The sequence below is a fragment of the Parasteatoda tepidariorum genome, chromosome 5, assembly GCF_043381705.1.
Source record: "Parasteatoda tepidariorum isolate YZ-2023 chromosome 5, CAS_Ptep_4.0, whole genome shotgun sequence".
Classification (NCBI taxonomy): Eukaryota; Metazoa; Arthropoda; class Arachnida; order Araneae; family Theridiidae; genus Parasteatoda; species Parasteatoda tepidariorum.
The window spans coordinates 1,723,174-1,737,075 of record NC_092208.1 but is presented as its reverse complement, the minus strand read 5'-3'; the positions used below and the strand labels follow the sequence as shown (position 1 = coordinate 1,737,075).

At 27.8% G+C, this 13,902-nt stretch overlaps 1 protein-coding gene across 1 annotated transcript in view; it reads left to right on the top strand.

The window, feature by feature from the left end:
* The window catches only part of LOC122268228 (Calnexin 99A), a gene marked incomplete in the record, with an annotated part of 65,053 nt that overhangs the window by 22,466 nt on the left and 28,685 nt on the right, over nt 1-13,902 (top strand). The window contains 4 exon segments of the mRNA XM_071180911.1: nt 3,657-3,807; nt 6,499-6,628; nt 9,930-10,008; nt 12,086-12,160. Coding sequence (XP_071037012.1) covers nt 3,657-3,807; nt 6,499-6,628; nt 9,930-10,008; nt 12,086-12,160 — 435 coding nt within the window.

Below are 13,902 nucleotides of genomic sequence, written 5' to 3'. Positions count from 1 at the left end.
AAATTGGTCATATAATGACCTACGGGGGCGCTTTGGGAAAATAGTCTGCAAAGAACACCAGATCTATCTTGTATCTGAGATCCGTCGGTATATACATGTAGCCAGTCGCTTTCTGGGTATTTTTCGCAGATCATTTGCAACGCAGTTGCCCTCTGCTCTGCCTTGATACTGTCTTTTTTCCTTAGGTTCCCTACAGTCAAGTTATTTTCGATGTCTACATATTCAAGTGGGTTAATCATTTTATATGGGCTTTCCGTAGGAATGTTAGCATCGAGATCTTGAAGCGTATTTTGACATATTTCTACTGGTGAAACTTGAGTTTTGAGAGTACTGGGTTCCTGATTTAGAAACCACTCTACTCTGTGTGAGGTCGACATTTTGATGTAACTTCCGACTGCCTGCTTTTGAATTTCAATGTTGGTGGGAGGGTTGGAAGTATACAGTTGCATTGCTGTGGTAGTTTTTACTGCTCCAACGATAACCCTAAGGGCTTTATTTTGCACCTTTTCTAGTTTGTCAATATTACTCTTTGCCGCAGAAATCAAGGCCTCAACTACCATATTTGATGATGGGTTTTGCATATGTGTTGTACGTTGTATTCAGGGTTGCTTGATTGCATCCCCATTTGGCTCCTGCAAGTCTTTTCATTATTGATATTCTGCCTTCTACTTTTTCTGCAGTGACTTTCACGTGATTGGTGAAGTTTAATTTGTTATCTAGTGAACAAATTAAACTTCATTGATTGCTGTCTTTAGTTTTCTACTCTATTCCTGCAATTTAAAAATCTCGCATTTTGGTTTGTATTCACGAGATTTTAAACTTATACGTCGCGATCCATATTCGTGTGATTTATAAATTACACATCATGATCAGTGTTTGTGGATATTTGTATTTTTTGGATATATTTAAAATAATTTGATAGTGCATGGAATGATGTTGAAACTTTTGTTTCTTTGAAGTTAAATTTACATAATCCCTAGAATAAACCTTTTTGAAAATGGCATATTTGAGTTTGCCTGATAAAGATTTTAACTTTGTAAATGCTCTTTTAAAGCATTATTGAATATTTTTAAATCCATGCTCTAATAACTCATGGGTTATTTGTTATTCAGTTTACTTAATTGTTCAGTTATTTTTTAATGCTTTTGTTTAAATTGGCATAGCATTGCTCCCATGAAACAATATTACTTTTAAGAATAAAATTTACTCATATAAACAGTTTTTTTTTTTACTAAATTAAATAATGTATTATCCTGTGTAAGTCATGGAAAGTTATTGGTAGAAGTCATGGATTTAAAAGCTGTAGATTTAGCAGATACCTTGTATGTATTGATTTCATCACTCTTGATTAAAAATACTAAGTTTATACATCTTAATAGCATAACTTTGGTGCCCTTATTCAAAACTTGAAAATGGCTTGGCACCAAATTCAATTGTGCATTCATTAGCCAGGGTTTTAGTCAAATTTGCCAAAAAAAATTTATCCGACACCATGATAAAGGTTTGAAAATTTAAACTGAGCCTAGCAAAAACAATTAAGGTATTCTTTAGTGGTCTGAATTCTTTTAAAATTTTGTTAAAGCTTCTCTAACATTCATATCTATTTCATAGCTGTCAACTGTTCTGAATTTTTAGGATTTGTTCCAAATTTTTAAATCAAATTTGAAAATCTGATATTTTTATAAAAAAAATTCACATTTTCATAAAATTGCAGTATATTTGTTTTTAAACCAATCCCTTATTCTGATTCCTTCTACTTTGGATTGCACTTTCTGATCAAGCTGTGGGGACCATATTTCCTAGATTGTGACTTCCCCCATATTTTTGCGGTCAGAAATGCGAAACTTTTTTTAAAAAAAGAATGTTTATTTAGAGAGAGTACGTTTTTGTGTCTGATTTTGCAACTTAAAATATAGTCTGCTCTTGTTTAGTAGCATATTTGAGGTCTCCCCCTCGAACCATCAAAGATAGAGTCCTAGAGTGTGAAGATCTGATCATTAGATCAAAAGTTATTCTGAGTGGTTAATTTTTTTTCCACTGTACATGAATATTTCCAATATTTATGAACTAATGTTAGTTTAAGTTATACTAATGTAGAATTAATTTGCTGATTATGCAAGCAATTACTATTTATAAAAAAAATAATAAATCTGTTTAAATGAGTTAATAATTTTTTCTTTCATTCAATTCAAGGATTTAATTAAACTACTTTATTCATTTATTTGGACTAATATACAGGCTATTTTTTTTCTCCTAAATTGTGTAACAGAATTTCAGCTTTTAAATTATCTGGTACATTTTTCTTTCGGAAAACTTTTTCAATCGATAGTAAAAAAATAACTAAAGGATTCAGCTTTATTGGGAATCCATGTGGTTAAAGTTTTTACACTTTTAATTAGACTTGCTGTTTCACGATTTAAGCTTTCTGACTTTAAGATTTGACTGAACGTTAATTCTTTCTGAATATTTGTTAGTTCCCCTTCTCTTACCAACTGCGTAAGGTTCAACTGTTCCAATTGTAATTTAGTTTGGCTTTCTGCAGCCGGCTCACGAAATGTCTCTGTTTCAGCTTTATCAAATTTTAGTTTTTCTATCTTGAGTTTCTTTTTTTTCTCTGGAATGTTTTGAATAAGATTATGAACGAACTCATTGTCACTTTTATAGCTATCATAAGTTTTGATTAGATTTCTGAGCTGTATGACTTTGGCACTCTGTGCAAAATTTAAACTGAATTATTCTTAATCCATCCTTTTTTAATGTTTTAATAATCATGCTCATTTTTACTCCAAGTACACTAAAGAAAAATGACAGAAACCCGATACGAATGCAAAAAAATAACAAATTCTACAATTTCATGTAAAGACCAATAATTCAAATGTGACACTAATAAAACAAAATACTCCCTACACAAAATTTTCCCCTTATATTAAACTCCTTCACATTTTGACTTGTAGTCTCACTAACATCCCAAATTATGACACCAAAAAATTTTCGGTGGCCGCTAATAAATACATATTTAACCAGGGTTGGCTTTTGGTTATAACCGGCAGAAGCTAAAAAAAACTTCTATATTATTTCTAGTAATTTCTTAATGACATTTTGTTTAAGTAAACTGAAAAATGTAACTGTAACAAACTTTTTAATTCATTCTTTGTAAATATATATTATTTTGTTTATATTAAATATAAAAAGTGCAGTGTATTAAATATTTATATGATGGCAATGTCTGCTAGTTCTGCTGGACTCGAGAGAATCTTCTCAAATTTCTCCTTCATGCATAGCAAATTGAGAAATTGTTTATGTTTAGAAACTGCATCAAAACTTGTCTTTTGTTATAGATTACTGCAGAGTGCAAACAATGTAATATTTGATTTTGAATGGTAATAATTTTGTAAATAAATTGTACTTCGCTTATCATTTAATTGTTTTTTCTATGAATTATCCATTCTATGTCAATCTCAGTACTTACTTTTATGTCATTTAGTGAATTTCTGCCACAAATGTGGCAAAAAAGGGTTTTAACCAGTTTCTACTAGTGGTTTTAACCACCTCGGCAGAAACTTGCCAACCTTGTCTATAACGAAACAAAACATTAATTTATAGAATGTCCTTGTAGATAATTATTTGTGCTTGAAAATTATTCTTACATTTTGTAGGTATGAAGTACGATTTCAGAATGGGCAAGAATGTGGTGGTGCTTATTTGAAACTCTTATCTCAAGATCCTAACATGGATTTGCGTAAATTTCATGATAAGACCCCTTATACACTCATGTTTGGTCCTGACAAGTGTGGAAATGATCATAAGGTATTTTTACTCTAATCTTATTTTAATTTTTGTCCTGTTTAATTTTATTTTATAACCGTCGTTGAACAACCGACCGAATTTTGGGTTTACGACAACCAGCCAGGGCTTGTGATTTTTTTCATTTATATCAGTTTTTTTTTTTTCTTCTTTTTTTTCTTTTTTATTTATTCAAACACATTGTAAGAACTTTGATGTATGACTAAAAAAACTTTAAATGTTTAATCAAAATTAAATTAATATTAAAACTATATTATAAGAATATTTTAGAAGCTCTAACTACCTAAAACAATTTTTCATTATAATACATAGCTTTGAATGCATAGCAACCATTTTCAAACAAATGCATGAATGAAATTTAAAGACTAGATTATATAGAGAATTTTAAAAATATTTCAGGGGTCTGTCTAGGTTTTTCTGAGAGGTACATATTTTGTGAAAATTTAGACATAATTTGTGAAAATTAAAAATTATATTTAAAAATCAACACAAAAATATAAATTTATCGTTTATTACCGGATACAAAAATAAAATTTGAAGTAAAAGTATTTTATGAAACTGCCGTTTTTCCTAAAGTAGAATTTGTGAAGGTACTTCTACCGTTTGGCTTGGACAGACCCCTGTTCTTTAACTATTTTCTTTTCCCTGTTCTTCAACTAGCAAACATCAGTAGATTTAAATCAATGATTTTTAAAAAAAGAAACGATTTAAATCAAGCAGATTTAAATCGACAAACCCTACCACCTACGTTCAATTCCGTGGTCTCCTAGTTTTGAACCCCATCCAGAAGACAAGGAAACTCCTCCCTAGCAACAATTTTACCTTGGCTTCAGTATGGGTCCTATATAAACATCTACCTTGGGATGAATATTGGGATGCCTAGATTTTTTTTAATACTGCTCCTTATATAGGGCAAATATCACCCTATATATGGCAATATATTAGCTGAATAATGGATATAAAACATCGGGTAAATGTCACAACTCCATATCGAGCCGATATTGGTTGTAAAATAGCTGTAAGATATCAGACAATTCTATATAGGACCAATATCGGAAATTAACAACCCTTTGAATCAGGGTTTGTTGATTTAAATTGGCTTGATTTAAATCGTAATTTAAATCAAATGATTTTTCAAATGATTTATGATCTATATATATATATATATAATGATTTAAAAAGTAAAAAAAAAAATTTAAAATTATTGATACTTTTGTTATTTTTTTCTTAGTTTTAAATAAACTGCTGTTTAATAATTATAAATTAGTTTTAAAATTTATTATTGCTGCATTAATTAATTTTAGCTAACGAAATTACTTTCTTTCCTGATATGTGTTATATTCCAACACATTTAAAATTACATGTGTAAAAATCTTTTGATTCTTGAGAATGAAAGTACAGATTAAAGTAAACATTTATGTATATTTTCCTCATAATATATTTACAGTATATTTGACATCATCAGATTTTCTATAAAGAAATTATGTGAGAAAAAATTTCAATGAGTATATAGATTTTTTTAAAATTTTTTTAAGCTTAACTTATCTATCTTGATATATAGGATTAAAAATTAATATTTTAATATAAAATTATATAATTATTGGATATAAATATTATTAGATTTAAATATTTATTTTTTGATGAATCATAATCTGTTACATTTTGTCATTTTAAAAATCAAGAGGAAAAAAGAGAAATCACAATTTTAAATTAAAATTATTGTTTGATAATTGAAACTTTGTTTTAATAGTTAAAGTATACTTTAAATTTCAATCATGCATTTGTTTCAAAATGATTGCTATGCATTCAAAGCTATGTATTATAATGAAAAATTGTTTTAGGTAGTTAGAGCTTCTAAAATATTCTTATAATATAGTTTTAATATTACTTTAATTTTGATTAAACGTTTATTAAGTTTTTTTAGTCATAAATCAAAGTTCTTCCAGTGTATTAGAATAAAAAGCAAAAAAATCTGATTAAAATTTTTAAAAAAATCAGATTCAAATTTTTAAAAAATCTTTTTTTTTTCTTTCCTTAAATCACGAACTCTGCTTTAAATCTTTATTGAGGCAAGATTCATGAATATTGGTCCAATGAGAGCCCAAATTATTTTGCTGCTAGGGCTTTATCAAGTATTGAGTGAAATTTACCTTCATGGAAGTCTTTTGATCGAACTAGCCCACGTTTGCATTACATGGATAGGAAAACCTCCCACCATTTTTCCTGGCGGCAAGGGGACTCTTGCCATCTACCACTGAGAATATTTTACATCATCATCGTGGTCGGTCTGAGCTAGGTGTGGAATTCGCATCAACCAGCCATCGTGTCCAGTTTAATTGGGAGGGTTTTTTATACTGTAATGCATTGTTGGACAAAAAATTCTTTATTACATTTGATTGTTAAATAACCAATGAGTTATTCAATTATAGGTTAAGAATTCAGCCAGAAAGTTCAATCAAAGAATTAAAAATTGGCTGTATTTACTTGTCAGTTCATTGTTAATAATTAGATTATTAATAACAAATTCTGCTATAAGATTATTTTCATTCATTCTGTGTCACCATACTGATAATGGTGCTTTCAATATTACCATTATTTGATTGTTTAGTTTTTTTCTTCTCCTATCTTATTTTATTTCGTGATAATAAAATATATGTTGACTTAAATGTAATAATATTCATTCACTCATTTCAGTTGCATTTTATTTTTCGACACCGTAATCCTAAAAATGGAAGCTTTGAAGAGAAGCACTGGAAACGTACCGCAAATGTTCCGAAATTAGATGATGTTTTTAAGGATAAGAAACCTCATTTGTTTACATTGAGTGAGTTGTTCTTTCCTTTTTTCTGAAATATTTAATGTTTTATATTCATACCTGTCAAGGTCGTGTGTCTCTTAAGAAGACTCCTGTATTTTACAGCTATCTCCTGTTTACCTGTATGTTCTGAAAATTTTCTGTATTTGTTGAAGAAATTTTTTTTAAAAATTTGGCGATAAAATATCCACTAATGGCAAAAGATACTTCTCTTATTCCTCAACTTTTATAGATCATTACCGTAATCCTTGAGCTTAACTTGAGGATCATTCCCTGATTAAATATTTTCATAAAATTCTGAGCAGTCAACAATCATAAAGTTCGATCATTCGCTTTTACTCAAAAATTTGGCGATAAAATATCGACTAATTATTCTAAATTTCTTTAAATTTCTAAATATTATTTCCACACATAAAATTTACCGTTTTTTTTTTTACCATTTAAAAAATTTCTATGAATCATGCATTATGTTATAAAAAAATAAAAAAAGTCTGTATTGTCAGACATTTCATGAAAATACCTGAAAATATTTTTTTATTCAAAGAATTTCAAAATGATATAGAACAATTAAAGCTGAAAACTAAATTTAAATATCGTTTGATTTTGTCATTTAACTTGCTTGAGTCATTAAAAGATAACTAACATGCATTTTATTTATTGCATTGTACACATATTTAGACATAAATGTAATGTGCATATGTATATGTGTAATGCATGTACAATGTAGGTACATACATTCATGTATTGTACATGCATATATAGTACATATGGATATGCATACATGGATCATAGGTGCATTGTACATGCGTGGATACATTCATTGGACATATATACATTGCACCATATGCATAGATAGGGATAGCATGCATGTACACATGTATTAATGTATACATGTATGAAAGAATTAGGCCCAATATATTTATGCACATATGTACTGTATACGTACACACATATGCACATTATATGAGCATTATATGTTCATTTCATCATATGTACATTATATGAATATACATCTGTACGCTATATGTATATACATCTGTACAATATATGCATCTCAAATCTGTGTATGTACATACGTTATGCATGTCGAATGTATGCATGAATATATGTAAAATATAAATACGCCCAATGTACGTACAATCGTACGCAAGTGTATTATGCATATTTGGATACATACATTGAACATGAACATATTGTGTATATGTTCATAAATACATTGGACATGCATATCATGTACATGTATACATACATATATTGTACATACTACATATATACCTTTATTGTGCATGCATACACATATTATACTGTTCATAAATAAATTGCACATGCATGCATGGGACATACATTGTACATACAATGTATGTATGTTCGTACAAACAACAAGTGCTTGTATATACATGCGTACATGAACATATATATACATTTTACATACACAAATATTTGCATAAAATGCATATATTCATTGTGTATAAATGTACATGTCTACATCATTTGCACATACATACGTAATTATTATCTATATACATACGTACATACATTTTATACTTACAATATAGGTGTATGTACATGTGTGTGAAACTAAGCTGTCTGAACATATGCACTAGATAAAATCATATGTACATACATTTTAGTTACGTTCATTTGTACGTATACAAATACATACAAAATGCAGTACGTGTAAATACGTGCAAAATGTATCATTATAAAATACATTATACTATCTACTGTAAAATATAATCATTTATAAGAATAAGTCTTGTAATCGTGTATTTAGATTACATGTAATCATAATTACATGTCATTAAATTACATGTAATCAAATTACTTGTAATCATGATTACATGTAATCATATATTTTGATTACTTGTAATTGCAATTACTTGGAAACATGATTACAAGTAATTGATTACTGTAATCAAAATTGTAATCATGATTACAGCTGTAATCAAAAATTTTTGAAAGTTGTAATCATGATTACAAGTAATTGATTACTGTAATCGACTATGTAATCATGATTACAGCTGTAATCAAACTTTGTAATCACGATTACAAATAATTGATTACTGTAATCAAAATTGTAATCATGATTACAAGTAACTGATTACTGTAATCAAAAAATGTAATCGATTAAATTTTCGGCCAACTCTGCCATGGACCCAAGTGAAAAACTGCATATATGTACGATATAAAAATTACAAATTAAAAAAAAAAAATTGTTGAACTATTAGTATTTATTGAAATTATACCTTTTGTTTAAAATAAAATTTAAAAAAATTAATGACTAGGATGAACGTGATGAGATTTTAAGAGTGTATTTATGTCCGACTCAATGTTTTTAAGCACTAATTTCTAATCATTTATTTATTTATTATTTTCTTTTGTGATGAGGTTCATTACAGCACTGAAACTGAGAGAACAATATCCTCTTCCCAAGTTTTGTTTATACGGAAAAAGTTTTGCAACAAACGCAGTTTTACGATTTTAGTTTTGATTAAATTTAATTGGTCATCTTGTAATTTCAAATTAGCTTCGTTAAGTTTGGCAAATGTACTGAAAATACATTCGCTGCAGTTTGTGGTAAGTTAGCCAGAAAACCTCAGTATCTTTCTACCATTGCCGGAGCACCGTCAGTAGCTACAGAAATGATATTAGTCAAAGGTATAGCTTTTATTTCAGACAATAGCGTTTCACCTTTCGCATCGCTTTCCAAACATTTAGCAAATAACAATTCTTGGTAAACATTTTTATTCTTTTATGAATCTTACATAAGCTAAAAGTAAAAGCTTTGTTTCCTGGATAAGTGGACTCTTCAAGCTGTATAGAAAATTCAGATATTTTTAAGTACTCGCATAAGGAATTTTCTACGCACTGAGATATTTTGCCAATCCTTCTTTGTACATTACTATTACTTTGTTGAGTTCTTTTTACAATGTCAAAAGCTGATTTGTGCAACCCGGTGAGTATTATCTCACTTACAGCTAGTAAAATAAGTTCTTCAATAGTGTGAGGCTTTCCGGACCTTGGAATCATGTAATGTATAGAAACGTGCGAAACTATGAGAAACATGCAATCCATCGCCACCTCGCTTAGATGTTGTCCCTATGAGTTGTTGCAGTGTTTTCAGATATTTTTCTTTGACTGTTTGAAAAATAGTTAAACCCTTATGTGAATGTCACATGTTTTCGAACAAATAATTTTTGTATGACGTTCTCATCAATTAATGATCTTTTACTTTGTTATTCAGTGATTATACATCTTTGCACAATTTATACAAAACCAAAAGTTAAATAGATTCTTTTTTTTATTGCAGTTATCAATCCTGACAGTAAGTTTGAAGTTCTTGTAGACAAGCAAAGTATTCAAAAAGGAAGTCTACTTGAAGACTTTAAGTAAGTTTTTAACCAGATTTAAATATATTTTTTATTGTCTATTTAAATTCAAAGATTTTTCATTGTTAAAAATAGAAATTAAGTTACTGTATATCCTATGTATACCAGTGTTCTCCCTAACTGTTTTTAAAAGGGCGGCCCTCCCTGCTTGCACCTATCCCTTAAAAACGCTGCCTTTTTTTAGTTCATATTGCATTTTGAAAAAAATTATTTCACTGTTTATGTTATAATTACACACTGGTAAAATTATCTGTGTTAATAGGTTTAATTCTGATTACTATTACAACTATTTACTTTGCTAAGATTATTCTCAACTAATTATATTTTTATAAGTATCTTTTTCTGGCTTGGGATATTAATAAATTTTTTAAGTGATTTTAAGATTATTTTTGGAATAAATACCTTTAAATAATAAGCTGTGTAGAATGAATAAATACTAAGATGAAAAAATAATAAGATGTGTAGAATGTCTTCTCAAAAGGCAAGTAGATAGTATAAATCTCATGCATAGAGAGATGTTAAAAAAAAGTCTTAGACAAAGCGTTGAAAGTACGGTCATCCTGGTAAAAAAAAAAAAATTTAAAAGGACAATAAACAGGAGTCTGTTTAGAAAAAACCAGGCATTAAAGTTTTCAGCTTTTACTCTGAATTCAGCTTTTTTCAAAGCTTTTTAAGCTCCATACATTTATTAATTTCATAATGTTTGATTGCATTTATGTAGAATTCAGCTTTTTTTGCTAACTGATACTTTCATCCCTGAAAAAACACAAAATAATTTTTCTTTTAATCAAACCTTTCACAAATTTGTTTATCTTCATTATTGTTTTCTTAATCAGATAAACCCTTCCGGGGGGGAGGGGGGGACTGTTTGAGACAAACTAAGTTTCCCTAAGTTTTAATTCCAAAAGTAGTATTTTAGAAATATTTCTATTTTTACAAATATTGTGTGCGCATTCTTATTAATATTAAATTATATATTTTTTTAAAATTAATAACTGATCAATTTATATTTATTCATAATATTAATTAATAGAATATTATGTGAATAAAAAATTATTTTCTGGCAATTTTTTAAATAAAATATAATAAATTTAAAAATTGTTAAAGTTTACTTAATGCGTAACACATTAAAAGTGATACATTACTAAGTTGTGTTATTTAAAATGTGTAAATTGAAATTATTAAAAATGTAAGTGATTTTGTTTCCATTATTCGTCCAAAATGAATATTCTGTGTTGAGCAGTATAGGGTAAGTACCAAATATTTGTATGTTGCATCTCTAATTTAGTAGCAGCAATTGTTGAGCAGAATTTTGTATCTATTTACAATTTAAAAACTTGAAAAGGTTTTTAGAAATTTTTGCAATAACAGGACCCTGTTTGTAAGATGTGACTTAACACTTATTTTATATTCACAAAATATCTGGACAGACCCCTGATAAAGGAAACTTGACTACAATTTCTTAGCAATATATTTGAAATATGAACTAATAAAATCGATCTTCCAATTTTAAAGATTAAATTCTACTTAAGTTGGATAAGCAAAAGAGTAAACTTGAGGAATCATTCAAACGTTGGCAAATTTATGGAAGGTGTAATGTGACATTACAGGGGTCAGCTTATAACACTGTAGTATACGGCGTCATATTTAAATTCCTATATCTCTATTGAAACCTATTTATTATACTATCTATTGCGGAATAATAATTAAACAGCCTACTTTCATTATTATATCTTTTTTTCCTTACAATGTTGTTACGTTGTGGGGTAAAAGTAAGATATTTTAGGAAAAGTGCCATATAATGATGAGAATTATAAAATCATTAGAGTTAATTATTTGCATATTTATTTAATGCTTCTACAAGCTCCAATTTTTTTATACCGTTGAAAGATCCTTTATAAATTTATGGTTAGGTTAATTTGGATGAATTAAAATGCTCTGCTACTATTAAATTGTTCTATGTAAAAAAATGTAAGTCATCTATTTTTATTTAGTTTTATGCTAGTGATTAATTTAGCAGTTTAAAAATATAGTTAGTGGTTTTCTTTAGTAAAAAGACATTGATTATTGATTCCAGCCCCCCTGTAAACCCTGAAGCTGAAATTGATGATCCGAATGATTCAAAACCATCTGACTGGGATGAACGAGAAAAGTAAGTATAAATCAAATAGCTCTTGATTTGAAATGAAAATTTGATAAATGATATCTTGTTCCTGTTTACCCATATATTTTCAAATTTCTCCATTGAATAATTTTTTTTTTTGCAAATTTTTGGCAATAAAATATTAAAAAGTATTTCTCTTATTTCTCCACGGATAGTGCTATTGCTAATGCTGCAGTATGTTGAATGTTAATGGTTAAAGTAAGGTCAATATAGCCTGGTAGGGCACTGGACCCATGTCCAAGAGGTGTTAGGCAGGGTTTGTCAAGCTGATTAAATCGTGATTTAAATCAAATGATTTTTTTAAAAAAATCATTGATTTAAATCAAAAAAAAAATTTTATATATATTGTTTATAAAAGCTAAAAAAAACAGTGCTTTAAATTATTGATACTTTTATTATTTTCTTTTCTTAGTTTCAAAATTTATTTTAAATAAATTGTTGCATTAATTAATTTTAGTTAACGAAATTTCTTTCATTCTTGATGTGAGTTAAGTTCCAACAAATTTGAAATTGCATTTTTAAAATTCTTTTGATTCTTGAGATTGAAAGTACAGATTAAAGTAATTATTAAACATGAATTTTTTCAAAAAATAATGTAAATATTGTTAATTAAAACTCTACCCTTTGAAAGAAAAAGCGTGGAATTGAAATCTACATTATATTTTATTGGTGGAAAATGTATATTTCTGAAGCTTGAGGTTATATTAAAAGAAGTTACCCTAATTTGCCAAAAAAAAGGCCAATNAATGAAAAAGCGTGGAATTGAAATCTACATTATATTTTATTGGTGGAAAATGTATATTTCTGAAGCTTGAGGTTATATTAAAAGAAGTTACCCTAATTTGCCAAAAAAATGAAGAAAAAAAAAGGCCAATAAATTCAGATACTTTTTTCCTGATATAGTGTCATTCTTCCCTTTCAAACTCTATTTAAAGCCGTAGGGTTATTGACTGGTATTTTTTTCTCATAATATGTTTGCAGTATCTTTGACATCTGATTTTCTATAAAGAAATTTTGTGAAAAAAAATTTCTATGAGTACATAGATTTAAAAAAAAAAAAATTTATCTTAACTTATCTATTTTGATATAGAATTAAAAATGAATATTATAATATAAAAATATGTAAATTAAATATTTATTTATTTTTTGATGAATGACTACATTTATAAACACAATCTGTTACATTTATTTTGTCATTTTAAAAATCAAGAGAAGAAAAAAGAAATTTTAAATTAAAGTTATGGTTTGCTAATTGAAACTTTGTTTTAATACTTAAAGTACAGGGGTCTATCCAAGTGAAATTTACTACCATTTACCGGTACCTTCACAAATTTAACTTTAGGTAAAACGGTAGAATTATTTCACAAAATACTTTTTTCTTAAAATGTTATTTTTGTCTAGTAAGAAACAATAAATCCAAATTTTTAACATATTTGTGTTGATTTTTTAGTATAATTTTTAATTTTCAAAAATTATGTCTAAATTTTCACAAAATAGTTATCTCTCAGAAAAACCTAGACAGACCCATAAAATATTCTTTAAATTCTCTATTTCAACTAGTCTTTAACTTTCAATCACGCTTTTGTTTCAAAATGGTTGCTATGCATTCAATGCTATGTATTATAATGAAAAATTATTTTAGTAAGTTAAAATATTGTTCTAAATTTTGTTATAATATAGTTTTAATAGTAGTATATAGGGGGGGGGGGCTACAGGACACTTTTGCCCTT